General features: G+C 48.2%; 1 protein-coding gene across 3 annotated transcripts in view; it reads right to left on the bottom strand.

The window, feature by feature from the left end:
* The window catches only part of LOC146182200 (tetratricopeptide repeat protein 39B-like), a 124,685-nt gene that overhangs the window by 64,816 nt on the left and 35,793 nt on the right, over positions 1 to 24,076 (bottom strand). Inside the window, exon 1 of one of the 3 annotated variants that reach the window (XM_084577229.1) lies at positions 5,028 to 5,524. The exons of the other annotated variants lie outside the window; for them this stretch is intronic. Coding sequence (XP_084433355.1) covers positions 5,028 to 5,087 — 60 coding nt within the window. The 5' untranslated portion in view covers positions 5,088 to 5,524. Of the gene's footprint in view, positions 1 to 5,027; positions 5,525 to 24,076 lie in introns of those variants that run through there. 3 annotated transcript variants of the gene reach the window in all.

Here is a 24,076-nt window from a genome sequence, read left to right as displayed (position 1 = left end):
AAAAAAAAAACGAAAGGGCAGAAAGAAACCACGGAAGAATGGTGGAGAAAATGAAGCAAGGGAAGTGAGAGAGAAAGAATACAAAAAAAGAGAAAATAGGAGGAGAGACGGAAAGAAACCGTGGCATATCAGTCTTCCTTTATGACACACGTACACTGCAGAACGGGTCCGTCGGGGGCGTGTTTTTTGCAATAGCGGTCACGTTCTCTCTTCTGTGCCGGACATTGAGAAAATGAAACCGACGCGAGAAAGAGGAAGAAAAAGGGCAACGAGGAGAAAATGCGAGTAAGCCAACGTAAGAGTAAACGCGACGTAGAAAACCACTAGCAAGAAAACAAATAAGGTGAGAGCGAAGCGGTGACGTGTGCCCCATTCATCAACGTCTCGCAGCCGCCTCCAGGGGCTGAACTTGGCCAACTTGGCGCTCGGTGAGGCCCGAAATAATTACACCTACAGGTTGGGGACAGAATAAGCAGATATAAAAAGGCGGTCGCACAACCGGCAACAAATGCAGTGGGGTGATACCGGAAAGGATTTTACGTTGTACGGGTATACGGTTGTACGGTTGTATACTATGGTTGTACGGTTGTATACTATGGTTGTACAGTGCGCAGCTTCAGCGGTTCAGGCGTTAGCATACACGCTGACGCTAACAAGCCGATTAGGCATCAGCTCAACTTTTCGCCGTGGCGGACACTGCGATGTCGGTGCGTATGGTTCCTCCAAGCGAAACGCCAAAAGAAGAGCTGTAGTAATCACTAGATTCACTACGCAGCAATGGCGTCCACCGTGCACCGATTGTGTCCCTCAAAAATTGCGCTAGTGACATTCTAACAACGGTTCAACGCAACGGTTACAGAACAACGTTAGAGAGAACATCTTATTGCCAGTAGCGAGCAAAACTGCTGATCTATTTCAATGATCGATATGGATTCGGATCGTGACTTCTGATCGGACCAAGACTACGGTCTCTGGGATTCTGGGCATTCGAGAGCGCTCCAGATCGCCCAAAGCAATGGGCTCCTCCCTGAACCTCTCACACGTGGTCTATGTCAGTCAGGAAATTTATGCGTTGATTGGGTGAGAGAATGGCTGGGTGCATGTTATAGCTATCAACCGTCACTGTAACTACTTAAGTGTTTCCCTTAATACGCTTGTGTGCACGGTTGCCTCGTCATTTTCTTTTTTTCGCAATGCAGGGTCCTGACAAGCCGTATTTTGCTGCAAAGATCCGTATATTCTTAATTACATAAAACAATACTACGCAAGTCTTTACAGAGATCCTGAAATTATTTTATTGATGCTACGGTGAACGGGCAATGATTGGCCCGATCATGTACACGGAAATCGTTGCCTCCATAGAGCGGTCTATTCGAGACACACTACTCCACAGTATGAGGAACTCGCGGTTCCTTCGTTAGAAACGAAGAACTCATTCCACAGAACTCATTCGCGTCGTTCTTTAACGTGCACTGACATCACACAGCACACGGAGTGGCGTCCGTGTGCTGTGAGATGTCAGTGCACGTTAAAGAACCCCAGGTGGTCGAAATTTCCGGAGTCCTACACTACGGCGTCTCTCATAGCCTTAGTCGCTTTGGGACGTTAAACCCCACAAACCAACCAACCAACCATTCGCGTCTTCTTCGGCGACTTATAGAAGTGGAAGTGGATCTTGTGGAGGAGTCGATACCTGGACATACCTCTCACTCGCGTCGACAGCGCGAGATCAGCGACAAGTCGCAAACGAATCCAGCCGCGTCAAGGACGCAAACTCGAGCGTCACCATCAGCCTCGTTAATCATGCGACTGTCGGCAGCTGCACAAACGGCCGCGCCAGCCGTTCGTGGATCGGTCTGCAGCACCTGAAGGAAGAAGCCGCAGGAGACCCTGTTGCCATGGCAGCGAGTCGCTGCAGAAGAATGGCTGTGAAGATTATGCAAGCTGCTTGAAATGAAGACTCCACTCACTGCCCCCCCCCCCCCTTTTTTTTTCTTTTTTCCTTTCTCTTTTCTTTTTCTTTTTTTTTTTTTGAAATAAAGTTTTCTCTCTCTCTCTCTCTCTCGCTGCTCAAGGCGCAGACTTTTGTATCGTCGAGACAATAGCGTCGTAAAATTTATACATGTATCAGGCGTCGGCGTTGTAAGGGAGGCATCACGGGCACGGCTCTGGCGGGTGACAGTGGCTGGCGTGGCCGCGAATTGTTTGTATACTACAGGGTAGTCTGACGTCATATGACATGGCCGGTTTAACAGGAACTGCCAACTCGGGGCTCTTCCTTTCAGATGGAAAGGTGAGATCAGGAAAAGGGGACCCTCGCTTTTGAGTCAGACACGCTGCTCCCATAGAACACGCATCGCACAGTCGCATCGCATGTCGAATGGCTTTTCACTGAGGACTGTACGATAAAAAGCGTCTGTGAGGTATTACAGGAACAAACTCAGTTCAGTTCAGTCGTTCAGTCGTGTCCGACTCTTCGTGACCCTATGGACCATATCACGCCACGCTTTCCGGTCTCTCACTATCTTCCTAACATCACATAACTTCATCTGCAGTGCCTCGAGGATGCCATCTAACCATCGCGTTCGCTGCCTACCCCTTCTCCGGCGACCCTCAACCTTTCCCAACATCAAATCTTTCTCCAGCGACTCCTCTCTTCTCATCAGATGACCAAAGTAGCTGAGCTTTAACTTTAGAATTTGACCCTCCAATGAGCAGTCAGGGTTTATGGTCGACAATATCGACTGATTTGATCTTCTGGCACAGGAACAAACTAAAGGATTACTAATTAGGTGAGTAGCAAAGCCCATACGTGCAAACGAGGATACGCAAGGAAAGTAGGCAGGCGGAAGCCAGCAATACCCTCAATCGGAGATTGACTCCCCCCCTCTATATATAGAATGGTAGTGAGAAGACATGAGAGAGAAAAACATATACGTTCCGTAAACTGCTTGCGAAAGACTTCCATCAGCGCAACCACATCCGCAGTAGCAGGCACCCAGTAAAACGGGGGAACCGTTCCCTTTCTTTGTAAGGAGAGTAAGAAACTCCCTTTCGAAGCCGACAAGGCAATTCTAGTCATTACCACAGTGGTGGCCTAGGCCGCCTAGATTCGACTCTCCAGAGCCAGAAGGGTTTTGTGCTCTCGTGTTCGGCTTCTTTGATGAAACCACCACCCACCCCTACCCTCACCTTTTGCAGACAGAAATACGTTCGCATTGCCGTTATTTGGTTCATGCAATGAAATATTAAATCACAATTATAATTATCGAAATCATCGTGGCATAAAGAAATGCTGCTTCTGGTAGAAATGTTACACGCCGAAGGAAAAACTAAATTGGGAAAGCTGGCGATGCAGGTACAATCATTATTGTTATTCTGTTATTACAGGCTCGGGCATTTGTGCTTATATATGACGACACAGAATTTACGACGGTCAAGATATTGCGGAAATATACTATACGGACAATGAAAGCTATTTACTATTATGCGTGATGACGGCCAGCATGACAGATACCGCCAGTTTAATTTTCTAAACGACAAAAAAAAAAAAAAAAAAAAAAAAAAAAAAAAAAAAACATATCACACACCAAGTGCAGTTAGCAGTATATACCGTATGTACTCTTCACTGTGCCGTTGTTACAACAACGTTTGTCTAACCTTCTGGCTGGGCTTTATTTCCATCAACTGTGCTCTTCACAATCGCGTAGCTGCTTTGTTAAGAAGATATATAACAAGTCAGCAAACATATTGTTATAATCGTCATGGTTACAGGCTAGAACACAGTGAACGCGTATATCGTTCTTTGCATGCATTAAAACTGCATAGAGAAGTGAGCTCGAAAAAAAAAAGAAAAAAAAAGATCTCATGCCACCATTCGGAGCCATGCAATAGGCGAAAAACTCGGAAAACGAAACGCATTACTGTGTACCATGAAGTTGAGGAAATTAAAATGGAAGACACGGGAAGAAAAAAACGATAAATCAATTAGTAGCGGAAAGCGAAAAGTTGCTGATCGGCTTTGATGTACAGCCATGGAATCCAGGCACAGTCCGAAGAATGGAGAAACAATGCAACGGCGGCAAAAAAAAAAAAAAAACAATGAATCGAGAGAGGGGCGGAGTAGCAACTGTCACCGGCACAGACGAACTGTCCCAATTAGGGTAAGACTAAAGCAAATGAAATAAAAGAACAAACAAAACATGGGAGGAGAATGAATGTCATCGATGACGACCAAAAGGCATTCCTCTCGTCGAAAAAAAAAAAAAAAGTGATGGGCTAGAGAAAAGCAAGCAAGAAAAAAAAATAGAAACTGAGCCAAGGTTGCTTGTCGGAAGGCGCGGTGCTTTGTTTCGTCCAGTCCGCATACGCAATTCACCGCGGAGAAGCGACGCTCGGAGCGCGCTCTTCGAACATGGGCATATATATTGGGTGAAAAAAAAAAAAAAACAATAATAATAACTACGACGTAGTACAGCGATACGTGCTACAGAAAATGCCGCTTGTACACTGACCGTCATGCCGAGCTTCGTAAAAAGGCCAGTTTAGAAACAGACGTACTTCATTTTTATTTGAGTTTCTTCGATCGATCGAGAAAACACGCTCCGTTCCGAGGAAAAAACCTTAACGACGTGGCAGATTCTTGCGATAACCTGACGCTGCAACATCGCAGTGAGAATTCTGCAACGCGAGACGCAAGTATTGAAGGACCCCGACAATTGTTTCCGCCATATCATTGTCGCGCGCGACGCAACGAAATTAAACCGACGAAGTCCATCGCTGCCGGATCATTCCATTCAGCCGCACCTGCGCCCAAAGAATACGACGAATAAAAAAAGAAAAACACAATCTTGATCGTACACACGACCATTTATCCGCTCCTGCCCGCGCCGCAAACACGTTTTGCGCCAATGTTCGACCAACTCATCTGCCGTTTCTCTTGGAACGAACCCGGTAGTGCTTTGGATCAAAGCCCGCCGCAGCTGCGGCAATTTCGGAGTGGTCGTTCGCTCACTCCGTATACTTACCTCAGGCTCGTTGTCATCCTTGGCGTCCTGAAACACTTCTCCGCCTTCCTTGGTTGCCATCGTCGACGCGAGCAAGACGTCGCTTCACTGCAGGGGCGCTCGCTGATGCGCCAGGCTCTCCCCGTTGCGCTGAGGAGCCGATCGGCGAAGCTGCACGGAGTACAGCAACCACGCGCGCTCCGTCGCAGATTCCCCGCTAGCGCAGTCGGAGATGGTAGCAGAGCGCGGCAGGACCGCCAGCGCCGAGCGAAGCTGCCGCTGCGGCGAACGCTTTCGGAAGCATCGCTGATCGGCTTTTTTTCCCTACAGAACCGCGTACTGAAAGGCAGGGGCGATAGGACGCGATGCCTACAGCGTAAGAGGGTGTGCTGCTCACTATTGGGTCGACAGCAGCGCTGGCCAGCGTTCAACACCGCCGGCCGAGACGACGCCAGCGTTGGCTGCGCCGGCTGCTGCGCTTGAAGCTCGACGGTACCGCGCTGGCTTCGTAAACGGAACGGGTGCGCCGCAGGGTGCCGTCTGCTCCTCCCGTACAGATTTCGCTGTTAGACCGCTAGCGCCATCCTGTGTGGGAGGATTCAAGTCGAGCGTTATTGAACGTGAGTCTGGAGGAGAATGGGGAGGAAGGTGGACAACGATGTGACGAGAGGGCGGTGACACCCATGCGTCGCCGAGTAGCGGGGGCGCACTCAAAATGCTCTAAGGCGCATGCCGCAGCATCACTAGTGGCTCTTCCGTGGCATCAGCTCTATTTCGTGGTGCATACTCCGAGGATGATGGCACAGCTGTGCAAATCACCTGCTGTGAACGAAGGCCACCAGTAGGCTGGAAAATGTGGTACCTCAAAGTCTGTCGTTGTCGATAGATGCATCGAGACAGGAGCGTAAAGCGCTGATACCAGTGTGAGCCGTCTTACGCTTGAAAAACTAGCGCGACTTTCCAGGGGAAAAGAAATGCTGTGCTGGTGGAATTAATCTGCTTGGTGGCATGGTGCTCCGCACCCGATTTGCCCCCGATGCCTTTGCTCCGGCGTTTGCCTGCTGTATCCATGGGATCGAATCCTGGTCGATGAAGGCGAAATGCATGCATATACGATCATGTTCTATGCAATGCAAGACAACATTAAAGAACCCCCTTTCACCTAAATTGTGAGGAGGGTTCCGACAGAGCTGATAGCATACGAGCCCAAAGAAACGAATGCAACATCAAAAGTCCGGTATTGCGGTCGATCGGGGATATATATAATCCGGGTATATCGAATTATTGCTCACATCGAACTTTCAGTATACCCCTTAGAAATCCTGCGCAAAAGTATAGCAGCGGTGTTCGCGTTTATCGAACCTTCGTTAAGCGGGCCATTCGGTGTTCAGAACTGCGCGCTGTGCCCCTGCAAAGGGCGCTTCTCCGCCCCGTCCCAGCGATCACTTTTCGCGCACGGAGCGGTGCCGGTTGCGAAGCCTTGGGAACCTGCTGACAAAACTAACTGTAAAGCCGTGTGGCGGAGTGAGCGTTGGGTCCTATTGAAAGTAGTCTTCAGTCTGACGTACTGGTTTCCAACCCGACACTGCAGACGTGGTCAAACCGCTGCCAATTTTCTGATGAAATATTATATGATAGCACGAAGCTTCCGGCATAATATCGACGTTACACGCGTCGCAGTACTGCGGAGTTAATGCGGTAGAAAAAGTGGGGAGGGTGGATGTATTCAGGAAAAAGAAGCGAAGAAAACAAAAATAAAAGCAATGCTGGAAGAAAGTCAAAAATAAAGCTGGCAGCCAGCTTACCCCTTTAAAGCGCGCACATGAGCGATGTCTATTAAAAAGTAACGACATAAATCGTTTAACATGCATTTAATAACGGAACAATAAATTTAAATAATTGAATAGACCCTTGTTCAAATCACATGACTGAAATTCATTGGAGCAAGAACAAAAAAAGTCGGAATGTTAGAGACGCTCGGCTTTTCAGTCAACTTCTTTTCTTATCTTCTTTGTTTTAGCTGGTCGCTGGAACATCATCACCATCAGCCTGACTATATGCCCACGGCAGTACAAAGGCCTCTTCCCTATATCTCCAACTAATCTGCTTCTGTGCCGCCTGCGGCCAACTAAACCTTGAGAACTTGCTAATCTCATCCGCCCACCTTACTTTCTCCCACCCCCTGATACGCTTGCCTTCAGTTGCAATCCACTCTGTTACCCTTATCAACCATCGGTTATCCTCCCATCACATTAACGTCCTGCCCATGCCCATTACTTTTCTTCGACTTCGACTTGAATGTCATTCACTCAAGTTTGTTTCCTGACCCGCTCTGCACGCTTCCTGTCTCTTAACGTCACACCTGCCGTTTAACGTATCATATGTTGCAGATTCGCGAAGGAATTTCCAAGAGGAATCCGGATGACGAATATGAGGTTTGGGAATTGGGGGCGCGCGATAGAGACGGAGTGCCATCTTGCCACATTGACAGCCGTGGGGACAGCCGGGGATTAAACGCAGTCAAGAGGCGGCCTGGTGTTTGCCTTCCTTCGTCTATACCACGACCCTCTGCTTTGTCCTCACACTAAGTAACACCGTCTTCGTTGGCCCCCACGCTTGTACCCTGTAGGTGAGTGGCGGTATAATACGGCTGTTACGTACGTCACCTTCCGGGGACACTGGCAAGCTGTCATTCATGATCTGAAACTAAGGGTATACCATGCCAAATGCGTTCTCCACTTATTCTAGTTATACTATACCTGTCTTGGTAGATGTACTCCCTTACCACTTACAGCGCCTCGCCATCTTGAACTGCTGTTCTCTACCGAGGCTGCTGACCATGACTTGTTATCTGCATATTTGTAATTTCGTTAGACCTATACTATTCTTCTTTGCGTCTAGGTGATTCACGTTACCTCGCTGAGACAAATATGCTAAATCACGCCCAGTCTAGTATATGCCCCCTAACTTATTTCATGCTTTTAAGAGAAACACATACCACAGTTGCTATTCCACTGAACTTTCTTTTTCCTTTTTCCGCGGTTTCTGTTCTGTGTCCTCAAAGCGGCCTGTCCTGTCCTTTCTTCCCGTGTTATGTTCCTTAAAGATTCCCAAGACTGACACAGAAATGTATAAATCCTGTAAATTAAGTAAAGAACAGAACATTAACATGGAACATGCAAAACAAAGGCAAGAAAAAACTCAGCTGCGGAGTCAAGGCGGAAAAGAAGACTGTGAAGCGCCAAGAAAAAGCACGCAAAACAGAATGGCATGGTGTGTATCAGTGCGGGTAGAAGTGGAGGCTTGGTTGTGGTGGCCTATAAATACACCCAGCGAAACTGCGCTGAGCGTGAATGAGGCAGGCGGTAAAGGAGACGGCATTTGCGCGTTATGTTCTTTTATTTTATTTTTTTTTTCGCCTACGATATCCTCTTTTAGGAAGAAAAGTTTAATAATGACCGCGTTCCGTGCACACCGATTAGAACTCTTTCAGGCCACCCGAAAGGTAATGTAGGAGGCTGGCTAGTTTAGCTTCGGTAAGGCATGTGGTGTCAGGCTGTCCTGGCCATTAAAAAAGCGCGTCGAAAACTGTGTCTACAGCGGTCATTTTGGTGGCAACTAGGTCTTAACCCGAAAGCCTGTTGGCAGATGAGTCAGCCGCGGATTTTTGTCCGCAGAGAGAATGGTTATGAAAAATTGGTTTACAGGAAAGGAAAGGCGCAGTATCTGTCACGCTTGTTTCTGTTGACACCTGAACTACAGTCTGAACCGCGCCGTAAGGGAAGGGAGAAAGATGGGAGTGAAAGCGGAAAGAGAAGTGAAGGGCTCCGGAGCAATTTCGACCACCAGGGGATTTTTAACATACAGTGATATCGCACAGCATACGGTGCGCGTTAAAGATCCCCAGGTGGTCGAAATTATTCTTTAGTCCTCCACTACGACCTGTTCCAAGCAAATTTAGGGCATGCGCTACTCCTGTCGTCAATACATGGCATTATAGCGCCCGCCGACGCTATACAGCGGAGGCGCTGAGATCAGCGTTACCAGCCCGTGTTAGAGAGAGCGTGCTCGGAGCGCTATCACAGCACGGGCTGTTCATCTTTATTTTCCTCTAACACTACTACAATCCGCACAAATGCAACTGGCTGCAGTAGAAACTTCGACCCCGCTTAATCAGGGGCAGTATAGTGTAGTCTATTGTATGGTCGCGCAGAAAAGCACTGGTTTTATCCCAACCTTGCCAATTATGAAAGTATTGTCCAAGAGAAAACAATTCGTTCTTGTCGAAAGTTTGTCCAGCAGGCTGACCAGCTACCGCGATCCTTGTTCATCCTGTTTTGCGCTTTGAAAGCACTTTGTTAGACACGCAGAAAAAAAAAAAAACACAAAAACAACATGGAGAAAATAACTGTGGTAGCTTTCATCAGAAAAGGAGGAGGTGATTGACGCGTTGAGCTACCAAAATCAAAAAGGAAACACTGATGCAGAAAGATTCAGTGCGAAGGCCGCGGCATAAGGCTGACTCCCATTAAGCGCTGCCACGAGGAAAATCCCGTCAACATTTTCGGCAGCCGAACGAGGGATGATATATCGCTCCTGTGCCAAGCGTTCTTCCGCAAGAGATTAATGATTGTTTTGTCGAAGTAATACATAATCCGAGCCATATCGCACAAACACCGACATCAGGCACCGCAGCTGGTCGAATCACGCGCTGAACATCGGCAACGAATATGCACACACTGAGGGCCGGCACAACAGTGTACTCCCAAGTGACTTGGGTGCAGTTAATTTCCTACGTGAAGTTTCTCTTTTCCTTTTTCCTTACAGCAATCATCGTATCTACGAACAAGCTATTGATGACGTCCTCAACGGTTGTAATGCTCCTTCTCGTACCTGTGTATGAGGCAAATCAACGACCGCCCGACATTGCTTGTGAGACGTTTTATTTTCTGCATCAAAGAAGGCATGAGCCGGCGAAGATGTTGAACACCGGCCTCAGCTGGTCAGCAGCCCCAGCCGCCTCAAGTGCCAGCCGCCTCAAGTGCCAGCCGCCTAGTGAGCACGGCGTGCCAGGGCCTTTTGGGCTCCGACCGACGAGCACCCGATGAGGAAGGCCTCCCAATCCTCTTCAGTGGAGGTGGGATGGGGAGGAAAGTGGGGACTAGATCGACATGCCCACATCTAGTGAGATAAAGAGCAACGGCTCTCTTCACAGTGTGGGCATTCGGGTTTACCATTTGAGTCGTAGCGAGCAGCATAGGCCACATACCAGAAAGTGTTGGTCTGCAGCTGTCGCAGAACGCTTCCGTCGGTCTTCGACAGCCCCTTCGCCGGATCGAGGTGGGTACCGCTGGTGCCGAGTTTCGCAGTCGTCAGTAATTTCTCGAAACCACAGCAGCGGCCGGCCTCATACAGATTTCTCATAAAGACTCATACTAAGCTCATACAAATCTCATACAATCTCATATATTTCTCATACGTTGAATGATATTTGTATGAGATTATATGAGAATTAGAGATTAGTATGAGAAATCTGTATGAGGTTATTGTGACTCATCGAGTTTTTTCGCTAGGGGGAGGATGCCCGGATGATAAGCGCGCGGGTATCGGCGTTTGCCGCTTCGTTCCTTGGACCACCGTCGTCTTGTGGTGGCCCGAACAGGCCGGACCAGCCGCATCGACGTAAAGACCCCTATGATTTGGAGCCGTGTTTAGAGTGCAGCGCCCGCTCTCGAGTTATGCGACGGCCTTGTGGAGGTCCGGATTCATATTGCGTATAGGACAGAGTGCACCCACAGCTTGTGTCGCCAACCCTCGGGGATACGGAGAGTTTCGTCCTCCGGAACACAAGGTGGTGTGATTTTGAGGCACTTGAAAAAATGTTGTCCTGGCGCTGTTTGCGCCAAGCGTGTGTACTGGCTAATGGTATGGGCCTCCTGCAACTGCCAGAAGGTTGTTGTGCCGCTGGGGTTATCACACAGTATTCCCCCGCCAACAGAGTTGTGCCAAGGAGTTGGTTGCGTAGCGCTCGTCACCCGTTTCGTGAACGAGGGCTGTCAGCTCCCTGGGCGGTAGCGATGAATCCGAGTCGGCGCTGGTGAGATGAAGAAAAAGCTTTATACACTATTTACAGGCATTTACACAAAGAGATCGGCTCTGGGGCCGAAAGCTAACATAGTAATGTGCGACTGTTCTCGCGCAGCGACGGCCGAGGAGATTCCGCCGCGTCCGCTCTCTCTGGGGTCGAACTGCTCCCGATGGACGCTAGTGATGAACTCACTCTCGAGCAGAAGCACTTGAGTCTCCGTAACCAAGAAACCGTTGACGCTCAAATGGTCCAATCCGACGGCAGCACTTTCACAGGGCCAATGGCAGAGCTTGCTGCGCTCTTGCTTCAAATATTCCGTGGGGCGAGAAGGGGTCCACCGCCAGGGCCACGTCGCCGAGCTGTCTGGATCATGGATGCTCAGCTCATGTTCAAACACGTCGCTTCTCTCCCCTTGCACGGCTCGCCTCCAGTGCATTAATGCTTTGCAGAGACCGGATTTTGTGAAGGAGGCGTTCGCCGGAGAAGTTTGGCGTCCGGCCGAATTTCTGGGCGGCTTTGGCCGGGCACAACAAGGTGTAAAGCGCTCCTAGTCCGAGAAGTTGGGGACCGCCGGGCCTAAGTCGCATTATAGATCGCGATATTGGACGAGTCGAACAGGAAGCTTTTCTCTTTAATTTTTTTTTTATTCGAAGACTTGCCTTGCCGTCTATCTGAAGACTGTGTGAGGAAGCCGTATGCCCGAACTTAACTCATGAAGTGCGACAGATAATTAAACTATGCTCATATCCTACAGTACATGCATCATGTGAAATGAAAGTAGGCGTTTACGCTAAACTGCTGCGATAGAAATGCCTTTTAGCGATTTTCCGTTAAAAGAAAAGAAGAAGAAAAAAAAGCAGTAAGATTTAAATAACTTTTTATGTCCCGTGCTTTGGGGCACTTTGTGACTGTGAGTATTTGAATTCGTGAGGAAGGTGTTGGACTTGTTGTACTTGGAAATTTGCATGCGTTCCGCTGCTGCTCGTTATGGACTGGTTGTTGTAAGTATAGTGGTTGTTATGTTCCAGATCACCTCGAGTGATGACCACTATCGCACACTGGTTGTGAGCCAGTTTCACAGTATCTCCTCGCAGATTCGGATTGCATCGCATTCAAGATCCAAACCGGAAAAATGGAATCGCCACTGAACAAATTTTATCCCGGGAAGTAACGCACCTGATGTTAACTACTCTGTTAACAAATGCAGAGCTAATTTGAGAAGGGACCTCTTAATTAAACTATATCACCACATTTCTCGCAAAAATGCACGTTCATTCCGCGAAGAAGAAAAAAACGGCAATTTTTCCCAGTTTACCGTTACTCCGAGTGTCTCAGTTCCTTCACAGTCAGAGCGTTACAAAAAACTAGTACAGCAGAATGCAGATCCTGGCATGCAGAACGTACCCGGTTCCCGCTTCCTTCACATTCCACCACGCTCTACACACTACTGTGCACTGCTCACTACACCACCACATTTCCTGGCCCCTCGCCGAACCCCCGGCTTCGGTGACCCCGCAAGAACAGTCACAGCCAGCCACGGCAGCATCGGGCAATCACGTGCCACGAAAGAGTAGAGGAACAACCGGGCGCGTGCAGAGGGGGGCGGGGGGGGGGGGGCGCACTGTTTTAGCCTAGCCTTCCTTGCATTGCAGGCCAGCGGCACCACTCGGCCAGTTTCCCAGTGCAAGGTAGCGTGCGCCACGCGTACCAGGACGCGGCAGTGCTCGTTTAGTCGCCGCCGCTGTAGCGGGGTGGCCTAGTTAACCCTTCCAGCGGTTCCTCTACTTCTCCGCTGCGGGTCATTTCCCTCCTCAACCGAGCGACGGCCACACAAAGCCAAAAGCAGCGCGCGCTCGTCAACAAAAATAGACAGCGGAGGCAAGCGACTGTAGACGGAGCGAGGGAGAGAGTGATAAAAGAAAGACCGAGAAAAAAAAAAGTAAGGCGAGGAGGTAGCGAGACGCTATCCCTCTCGTCTTCGACGAAATCTGACCGGCACGTCAAGAACCGCTACGCCGCTGCCGGAATGATGCGAGCCTGGCGAACCCGTTCGGGGACGAGGGAAGACGTCTTGTCGCTGAAGTAGGCAGGCTGCTGCTACGTCACATCGGTGCACCGTTATTTATAGCTCGGAGCGTAGTACGCGTGCAGCGCTGGTGGGTTGCACACTCCGTCTTTTGAGTACAGCCTGTCGCTTGGGTGGTGCGTATTCCTTCCTGTCAGAACCGATTTTCTGTCTTCAAGCTGGTCTGCTCTCTCAGTCTTGCTTCTCCCACGTGGTCGCTTGCAGACCATGGAGGAAGTGAAGCGGCTGTTCCGTTGGTTTGCTAGACCGATCCTTTTGGGAGCGTGCGGCTATAGCTGCTCCCAGGAGGGATTACTGCGTGTTTTACACAAGCTACGTCGGATGACATGTGCGAAGTGGGCAGTGTTCCTCTGGTTGCTGTAGTCGTCAGCTCGAGCAGTCTTGTCGGCACAAGAGGCTTTATGCATTGAGGTCACTATATACACTGTAAACAAAGTCGCCGCTCTAGCTATGCTACTACTGCCTTAGAAATTTACGTTTGTATAGCCCGTTAACCTCGGTTGCTTGGTTGTAATGAGATAAGGAAAACTTCCTCGTATGACGAATACCTAGCTCTTTCATTCATCCTTTAGTCCACTTATTAATTCAGCCGTTTACCCCTACATCCCTTCTTTCGCTTGTCAGCTGCCATCTACCACTGAAATGTAACGTTTTGACAAAGACAGCAAGAATTGTACTCCTTATTCACTGAAGACTCTGCGCGAATCTCATTCGCTCATTCATTGATCTTCTGAAAACAAAATAAAATGCTGTCCGCACTTTTCATTCGAGGTGTGCAGATCGGGAAATTGCTTCCGCAGCCAACGTGGAACGTGGCGGCCATGGCCAGAGCGGCCTTCGAGAGTTCCGGTGAACGGGCGCAGCGATACCTTTGGGGGAGCGGAGTCGCGTTCTGCTAAAACTCCCTACGCTCGATGCTCGAAAGGGTAAGCTTGGGAACGCGCAGCGAACAGTAAACTACAGCACTGGCATTCACGGAAACAGCATGCGGTGCAACATACTTGGGTAACGTGCATTGCACTGGCGTCGCGTTCTCCTCCAATGGCATCCAATCTAGGCTGTGCGCGATGATACTAACCCCTCAGTAACTGCAGCCGTCGCCACAAGGACGGACGCCGATGGATTTCGGCACGGCTTATGCACCATGTTGGCTTGAAGAAATGCATGTGAGACGTGCCATTCTCCCCGGGAACATAATCAGTTAAGTTCAGTCGTGTCCGACTCTTCGTGACCCTATGGACATTGTCACGCCACGCTTTCCGGTCTCTCACTATCTTCCTAACATTACATAACTTTATCTGCAGCGCCTCGAGGATGCCTTCTAACCATCGCGTTCGCTGCCTACCCCTTCTCCGGCGACACTCAACCTTTCCCAACATCAAATCTTACTCCAGCGACTCCTCTCTTCTCATCAGATGACCAAAGTAGTTGAGCTTTAACTTTAGAATTTGACCCTCCAATGAGCAGTCGGGGTTTATGGTCGACAATATCGACTGACTTGATCTTCTGGCCGTCCAAGGAACTCTCAAGAGTCTCCGCCAGCACCACAATTCAAACGCGTCAATTCTTCGGCGGTCAGCCTTCTTCACAGTCCAACTCTCGCATCCATACATCACAACTGGAAATACCATAGCACGAGTTATACGGATCTTCGTTGGCAGACTAATGTCTCTGCTCTTTACTAGGCGGTCAAGGCTAGCCATGGCACTCTTTCCCAGAAGTAGGCGTCTCCTAATTTCATGGCTGCAGTCTCCTTCCGGGGTAATATTGGAGCCCAAGAAGAGAAAATACAAATGGGTGAATATGACTATGGCCGTCGTTTCGGATATAGAACCACACTCAAAGCCCCTCCACTTTCGCTATACGCGCATGCACATCCTAACGGCTTCGCAAAAACGAGGTTGCCGTTTCGCTGGGCGGCGCTTTCATTGTAGCGGCCGCGCAGTCCAGTGGCACCGCATGGACGAGGTCAACGACACGTCCTTTCGCCCGACGGGCAGGCGGAGGCCGTTGTGCCGTAACCGTTTCCCCCCTCTCTTCATTGTTTCGTGAGAAAGCAGGTCAACCACCGCCGGTGCCGAAGGAAGCCTTGTCTTTCTCACGATACACGCCAAGGTGTGTCTTTTTTTTTTTTTCTTTTCTTTTCCGTTCCTCTTGTTTCCTAGCTCTGTCTGTCCGACCACAGCGCGCCGGCCGTTCGTCACCACTGCGGAAGCCCTCAGTCATGCGGCGAAGTCCGCCTTCTCTTTTCTACGGGTTGAAAATGAGTGCGAGTGTTTGAAAACACTTTCTGTTGGCGCTGCAAGTATAACTATACATCCAGGAAAGTGCATTATATTTCACACACTCCCATTCCCCATTCTGATGCGAGCACTCGTTCGCACAATAATGCAAAGCATTTTTAATGAAATGGTAAAAAAGAAACAAAACACTATTAACTGCGTGCGACAGCAACTCAAACAAGAAAATAGCCACCCCGGGAAGGAGATTACCTTCATATATGCCGTGATCCACCATGACAGGGAGACTTGAGATCTACCACATTGAAGGTCACTGTCGTTTATTTATAGCCTGCAAACATTCACTTTATAACGCGAAAAATAAAAAGCCTTTTCTACAAAAAAAAAAAAAAAATGAACACTTAAGCTCCGTCTTTCAGACTATGATGCGATATCGTAGGACACCCAACATATAAAGCCCCACTTTAACCAAGACATTCTACAATTCTCGCGAATGTAAAGCGAGGTAACTGTTCCAGTAAAGGTCGCAACTGTGCACGTTAAAAGCGTATGCTTTAATGCTGATGGACACAGTACGTACGGTGGCCTACAAGAGCACAGCCTGCCAAATACAAAATGAGATGACGGTCGATGTTTACCCTCTTCAGATGTTTACGAAAAGAGATTAACTGTGTCTTGGGCGCACACTAATTAGTCGATTTCGAAACCAGTCCGTAGGTTTCGTGGCAGCAGACTGGAAGGAGAAAATTTCGTCATTGTAGCTGTTGGCAGAAGTTAAAAGCACCGCGCACGTTAGTGCGAAAGCACATGTCCGGAGGTTCATCATCATCGTCAGCAGCAGCAGCCTGACTATACCCACTGCAGGGCGAAGGCCTATCCCATATTTCTCCACTTAACCCGGTTCTGTGCCAGCTGCATCCACTTGACCCCTGCGAACTTCTTAGCCTCATCCGCCCACCTAACTTTCTGCTGCCCCTTGCTACGATTTCCATAAGCAACCGGAGGTTCACGGTGAGGCAAAATAGCTTAACTTATGCATGTCCGGTATGCAAAGAGTTTATTTCTTTTTTTTTTTTAATTAAAAACGCATCTTTTTTAAGGCGCAGTTATTTCGTTATCAATAATCTGCATGTTTCCAGTGTGAACCAGCTTTTGCACTGCCGTAGTCGCGCGCTCTCTCGTGCCGCACTTTGGGGAGCTGCTTTCGCGTCTTATATGCCCCGAGTAGGTGTGGAGGAAAAACGCCAAGCAATGAAATGACTTCCGCGGAAGCTGCTTCAGCGTCGCCAACGATTCTGCGTCGGGAAAGAACGTTGGCAGGAGCAGTTTACCGTGAGCGGCGCCCAACATGCATAGGCGTCGTTAATTTTCTGTGTGCGCATGCGCGAGACGAGGAAAGAGACATACGTGTGCAGGAATGGGGCCGCCAGAGGGAAGGTGACGCTTGGACGACGCAAAAGAGAGGGTGGCACTCGTGTGCGCTTATAAGCAGGTACTACGCCAGTGTAGCGCATATTTTCTCTCTATATATACATGCTCGTGAGCGTGCGTACACTCAAAGAACGGCACCAAGACGGTATAGGACGGCGTACGTCTCGCTTGGCTCCGTTGGCGCAGCTTCCTGAAGTGTGTCTAAGTTGATTAACGCTGCGACATTAACGATGTCTTTAACGATGAAGCAAGACAATGAAGACAGAAAAAAAAAAAAAAAAAAAGGACGCGGGAGGCGAGGAGGGTCGGGGCGGTCATATTTACGAGCGCCTCGGCCGTTGAAGGCAGGTTAACAAGGGAACGTGGCAGGAAAAAGAAAATTCCCTGAGGCGCAGAACTACAGTTGTTGACACAATACTGGGGATGAGTAATTCTTTCTTTCCTTCTTTCTCTCTCTCTAATTAAGGACGCTGTCACACGCGTTAGAGATGCCAACGGTTGACATGCGCTTATCTGATCTTCAAAGAGGCTCACCACGTGCAAGACGATATCCGGCATGCAAACACTACACGGGCTTCCTTCTGCGGAAACTTTCTCTATCCTAGCCAGAGTTGTACATAAGACACTACAATTCACTGATTACTTGTAATCAACTTCATTTTCATGTGATTTGGTTGTTAATCAACTACTTTTAAAGCGTAAACTCTACTACTTGGGGTGCAATTTTGGATTTCACCTCGTTGGGTTAGAATGATCTTAAGTGCAGACAGATGCCACGCCTTCTTTTCCCAAAAACCAATTTAAACATCAAAAGAGAAAAATCGCGAAATGAAAAACAGCGTTAAGGGCGCTCTCGCGACTATTCCTGAGGCGAAGCCTCAGCGCCCCCTAATTCAAACCGTCAAACCATGCACAACATTGCTGAACCACGCAAAAACGAATGACTAGGCTCAAATCGTGCTTAAAGCCCCCAACATTTTGTTTTAGGCGGTAACGTTCCAGGTAATATAATTACTTTTTCTGATTTCGATGACTGGTAATCAATTACTTTGTTTTCCAGAAACAGATTGTAACCATCGGTTTACTTTTTTGTACTGTTTCTGAAAGCAGACTGCGCCTTCAAATTCTGTCCCTGTGAGCCACCCTAGTTCGAGTTCCATGCCCAATGTCTGTTTCTGCTATTGGTTCACTGCCTGCTTCCCAAACTACCATGCTAAACACCGCCGTTCGGCTCAATCAGTCACAGAAAGCTCGTCAGAAAGACGCAGCTCACATTTATACACCTTCTGGACGCCCGGCTCATATCATGCGAAAATGAGCCGCAATAAATCGCTTTCAACGGAGACTATTTGAATACTATTATGAAAAATAATTATACAGTATAAAAAAAAAGTTAACTGGTCGCAGCTTACAGCAATAAAACACAAAAAAAAAACATCAACATCGAAGCATTGCGCACGACTACGAGCTAGTGCGCAAGATATTCATAATCCATAGCTTTCCCTCTAGCGAATGCATTGAGTGAGTGTTCATCACACCTGCTAATCTCTCTACGAATAACGAAGTGAGGAAAAATGTCGCCAGTAACTTTGAACTACAACTCTACATAGTTAACATCACAAATTTGTGTTATGGCAATCAAAGTTCGAAGTCAAGTACGCAATATAGTAATCGACTATATCTTTCCAGTAATTTTTCAGTTACTCTCCGAAGGTCGTAATTCGCGTACCACTGCAATCAGTTACATACCACATAAAGTAACTGTAGTCGGCTACTTATCTATAACGTGTAAAAGACTGATCCTGGCCGATGGCAAGAATATGGCGAATGACTAGACGTCTTGCACGGTGAGCACTGTCTTTCGAAGAAACTCTATAGCTCCGCACACGAGCAAAAGTATTTCCCGAGCTTGGCTGAATAATTTGTGGGTGTCCCCGCACGTGAAAAGTTAGGGGCGCTCAAACTTAGCGTTAGGGGTAGACGCGATAGTGCCTTTAGCACTGCCTATTCATTCCGCAATTTGAAACATATTTTTGGGTTCAGTTAGCGGAAAGACTCAGTACCTGTCTCACTTTTCCGAGGACATCTACGCTTACACGGCATGCAATAGGAGGCACATATGCCGCGGGTCCGAATCCCTATCGCAAACATGCATCCATCTCTGACTAGCATATTCATGCTCAATGGGAGGCGAAATAGTAAGACACCATCTTGAACGCTGCATGAAGATCGGCTGCGTCATAATTGCAGTGCAAAATCACGCGCGTATTTTCGCGTTAAAAGCGCCGACGCCGGCTTTTCTGCGGTACGGAGTCACTAAGCTATCGCGTAAAATTCTTGAACTGAACCCTGCCCCCCCTGATCCATATCTGTCACGGGCGCCCTGTTCACATTTAGAGAATCACAGGTATTGAGCGGCATGCAAGGTAGGTGTGCACATGGTCCCGATGGCACTACCAACCATATGCTGCAAAACCTCTTCTGACCACAGGAAGCCGCTCCTGAGGCACTCTAATCAAGTTCCGGAGACCGGCGACGCTCCGCCGTGAGGCGGACGGCGTGGTCTGCATCCTTTATTGCGGCAGCGAAGAGAAAGATGGACCCGGCCTCGTATCATCCTTTGTCGCTCACATTGTGTGCTAAGCTGATGGAAACGCTGGCAATTAAGTGCGCACTTAAACTGGTGGCTAGAAGAAAGTATGGAACTTGGATATATCTAACATAACCGGACTCGAACAGGCAGTAATCATCCAGAATCTTTTTACAATTATAAACATTGGTTTGGCCTCGAGGATAGTTCTTTGTAAAATGCCCCAGAACAAAACCACATTTTTTTACCCTAATAAAAATGTCATATATGGCTTCCGGTGCGTCAAACACAGGGCAGACGGCAATTCCAAGAGGCAAAAACTCCTTTCTTGTGATAGCCAGGCTGTGGCAAGCACAACTTCGAAGTGCTGTTTAAAGAAGTATATTTTCGCGCGAGAAAGATTTGGATTTGTTCTTTTTTCCCTGACTTTTAGACCAAAGTATTGGGAGCAATTAAAGTAAATGCGAACACAGTATTAGGATCAGATATTTGTAGAGCTTTTTACACGAAAGTACAGGTAGCCATTAGAGAAGCCAAACATAAAAAAAAAAAGCAGCATCAAAACAACTGCTGAGTTGCTTCACACGCTTACGACGTAGAAATATATGATCGAACGCTCCAATAATCGGAGGAGATGTACCAAGGCCAGCCCGCCGGCACAGACGGGCCTGAAGACGATATCCTCTCCGCAGTGTCCCAAAGACTATATGAAAGTCGCAGTACAGAGTAAAGCTTTGTTCCGGAAAAGACGTCTCAGGCCAGCGTTCCGCCAAAAGAGGGTGAAGAGCAGAACAAGCCTGTTCCGATGGCAAGCTTTGGAGCTCAGGAAAAGGAGTTAACGACTTGAAGCACACTGTTAGCACGGCAACGAGACAGCCGTCATTACAATAACGAAAGAAGGCAGTTATTAGAGCTCTACTTCTCCAGGTGGTATAAACCCGGGAACCGCTTATCTCGTGGTGACATTGAAGCTGAGCCAAGGTAAAACTGAGACAGCCTGCCAGCGACAAAGTCTCTCCCAATGTGTTAGTGCTATAGTGAGCTGGTGGATGACAACATGACTAACCTACCATTTAACCATGCATAACGATCTTTCACCTTGCAAGGTGACTGATTCTCAAATAACGTCAGAGATCACGTGATAGACGCGCGAGGACGTCAGCTGAACAAGCACGTGGTATTAGCTAGACCAAGTAAAATAGCCATCGTCGTCAAATCTAGTTTAACCGCATTTAACCAGTGCTTATTTTAAGCACACATTTCGGTTTTGCAGACTCCCCAGTAGACTTTACATCACATGGCCATTTCGATACTTTCTACTATCAGATGTTAGAATGATCCAGCTGAGGTGGGGTTGGACAGCTGATGGGCTCGATATTGATCTCAGCTACATTGGTCGCACTTAGATGAGGCGAAATGCTAAAATGCCTTTATGCTGGTATTTCGGCTTTTGCGCTTTGTAACAAAAGAACGTCAGGTGTTCAGAATTCGCCTAAACCCTTCAACGAATAAAGCATTCCTCGTATAGCCCACATCGTTGCTTTTGTTAGTAAAAAAATGTCCACAATACAATCACTAATATATCAATTATCACAAAATAATTTGACGCGTATTAACCATTACTCAGCAGATTTGACCCTGAAGCTAAGAAACCCGACAGTGACAAAGTAAACTATATTTTTAAGCCAAACTAGCATAACATGTGCAGAAGAACCATATGAATGGCAGGACAGCGAGAAAGCAACAATGCAGGTAGTCAATGCGATGGCTATATTACCTGACAGCAATCAGTGAAACAAAAACGAAGTGCTTCACACTAACACCTCCCCCCCCCCCCCCCCCCCCCTCAGATATTAGCGTCACCCACTATCTTTCACTGGTCCCCCAGACATGTATCGCCGCCTAATTTCGCCAGCGTCACGAAGCCCAGCACTTCTTCGTTTACAGGAAGATACCGAGGTAACGGCTCGACGCACTATCGAAGCCAACGAACGCCGCTACAATGACGAACGTGAACATACAGATTACAATCCCCCCCCTTCCCCCTTTCCCCCTCGTCGTGTGTATGTGCAGGGAAGGGGGGGGGGGGGGCGTGATAAAGGCTCGCTGCCTTCAGACTTGCTGGCAGGCATGCAAGGCCGAATTCGGAGCTGCCACAACCATCACGATTAGCCCCTCGGCACGTTTTTCGCGGCCACCGGAGTACGCGCGATTCGATCGTGCCGACGAATATACGCACGATCTTTCGGAACGACTGCCCGTGGCGGCGGATCGCGAGCAATTTGGGTGCCAAGGAAGAGGTGATCGAAACGGTCAGAAAAGGGCGGCGCCTCGAATTGTAGCGAGAGGGACTAGCAGGAGGTTCGCGATTGTTACCCAGTGCTCAGGAGGCTGAATTAGGACCAGTGCACTTAATTCTTTCGATGCCCATGAAGCCGCCGTTTCTGGGCCTCTTTATCAGAGCACGAGGAAAAGCAAAATTGAGAGACTGCCTATGCTATTGCACACGGTGTCCTTCCCCCCCCCCCCCCCCCCCCCCCCCGAACAACTCGTGACCACCGCCATGTTGATGGAGAGCAGGCATCTAAGGAAAAAGGCATTCTCTTTTTTTACGCTGATGAGCCGCCGAACGGAGTGAGTCGGTAGTGCAACTGATGGAGTGCAACGAGTACAGAGTAAATGCTGAAAATGGAGTGACTGAACGAGTGGACAGAATTGAGGAGATGAAGTGAGTGAATAAACTTGGAGAGGAGCTGAGGTATACCTCTCTTTCCACCTTAATGCATAATGCGACATGATCAGCGCAAGGGACTAAACGAAAAACAATCAGTAGAGTTAGTCTTACGGCTTACCGAATGACTAAGCCGTCATAGATTAGATTTAGCCATGCAGCCACGCATATTTCCCTAGTAACAACATTCCGGTCGCTGATTCTGCCGTTCTTGTCACAACCCAAAATTTCATCCACTGCTTCCACTTTAACCTCCTAGCTTTCTCCTTCGCACAATTTACCCCTAAACAAACGAGCAGTTAAAATTCAATTGCCTTTAAATAATTTCATAAAATTCAATATCAATTAACCTGCGACAATTAGAACATGGCAGGAAGCAATTAAATTAATTCACTTAGTCCTACTTCCGGCACTGTACATTTTACGCAGTTACTTTTTTTCCGAGGGGAGGGGGAATTTTTAATATATTCGTAAACCCCTCAATTCCCACTTAACGCACTAGTGGAAAAACCAAGTTCGAGACAGAGAGAGAGAGAGAGAGATCTTTATTTGCACTCGTCAGAGTATGGGTGATCCGGTGAGGCGCAGCTCCCCCTTTCACCGTCTGTCTTCCCCCTAGACGTCGGCCGGAATCAGTTGTCTTCCGGCTGACAACAACGAGAGAAAAAGAAATTAAAGGTTTTTTATAACATGCGCGAGTTGATAACCGAGATAAGTGGTAGTAGTGCCGAACGCTTTGAGACCGACGGGGTCTCACTGTACCCAACCGAACGTTCCTATCAAGCCCGCATGCTCAAGGCCTTGCTCGAAACAGGGCTTCGACAAGCAGGAGGTTCATTCTACGAACGGACGAGTTCTGCACTCAATGTAGGTCAACCAGAGCACAAGTAGATGCCCGCCGTTTCTTCTCCTCCTCCCTTCCCCCATGGAGATGAGCGCTCCCCTCTCAACGGGCGAGGCAAACCCCGAAACCGGTAGCCCCATCACAAGAGTCTGCATGCGTTCTTGTAGTACACCACAGGTTTTCTTTGTTATTTCGTTGTATTCTTCATCGCTGTTTGTTGATGCTGTTGGCGCATAATCGCGATGGGAGGCGACCGCGTATGCGTACGTTTGCGTGTCGCGCTGTACGCGCTGGCGTTGCTCGTCGAGACAAAAAGAACACCGCACGGGTGCGGCAAGATAGGAAATGGTTTTGGGCTTTCTGGCATGGACCATGCGAACGGAGATATTCCTGACGTGCGTACTATCTCAAGTTTTCGGTTTCTTTGTTTGTTTGTTCGTTTGTTTGTTTGTATCTCCTCGCGCTGGTGAATTAGAATCACAAGTCGCGCGCACTTCATTCACTACAGGGCCATGAATTCTTACTGTTAAACCTCACCTCACACACGAGCGCAATAAAAAAATCGAGGACATCAAAGGAAATTAGAAATTAAATCAAAACTCCACCCCAAGAGCAAGAGCAGCATAGATTCTCCACACATCTTTTATACACTCTATTGCCATCCTTTAGGTATATTGCATTTGTATATAGATTATCAATACACTAAAGTTTACAGTCATCTTTATGTGCGTTCGTCTACAGACAATCTACAGACTATCTATAGGTAGTCTAAAATTTGTCTATGAACGGTCTATAAACAAAACTTCAGGCGATGCAGCGCTACGGCACGACGCCTAGACGACAGGGGGGGGGGGGGGGGATACACAGCACCCTTCTCTCGTCTAGGCGCCGTGCAGTTGTGGTGCATCACCTCAAGCTATGTCTGACCAACAAGCCCACCATTTCATGTCATATAGACAAAAGTCGAGTGTGCAGCCATAAATTTATATCAGGTCTATATAATTTTTTTTCTTTTTTTGTAAGGGGTAGGCCCTAAGAAAATCGCTTGCCGATAAACCAG

The sequence above is a fragment of the Amblyomma maculatum genome, chromosome 8, assembly GCF_055883805.1.
Source record: "Amblyomma maculatum isolate TAMU_Amacu chromosome 8, ASM5588380v1, whole genome shotgun sequence".
NCBI lineage: Eukaryota > Metazoa > Arthropoda > Arachnida > Ixodida > Ixodidae > Amblyomma > Amblyomma maculatum.
This window is presented reverse-complemented; position numbering and strand designations above follow the sequence as displayed.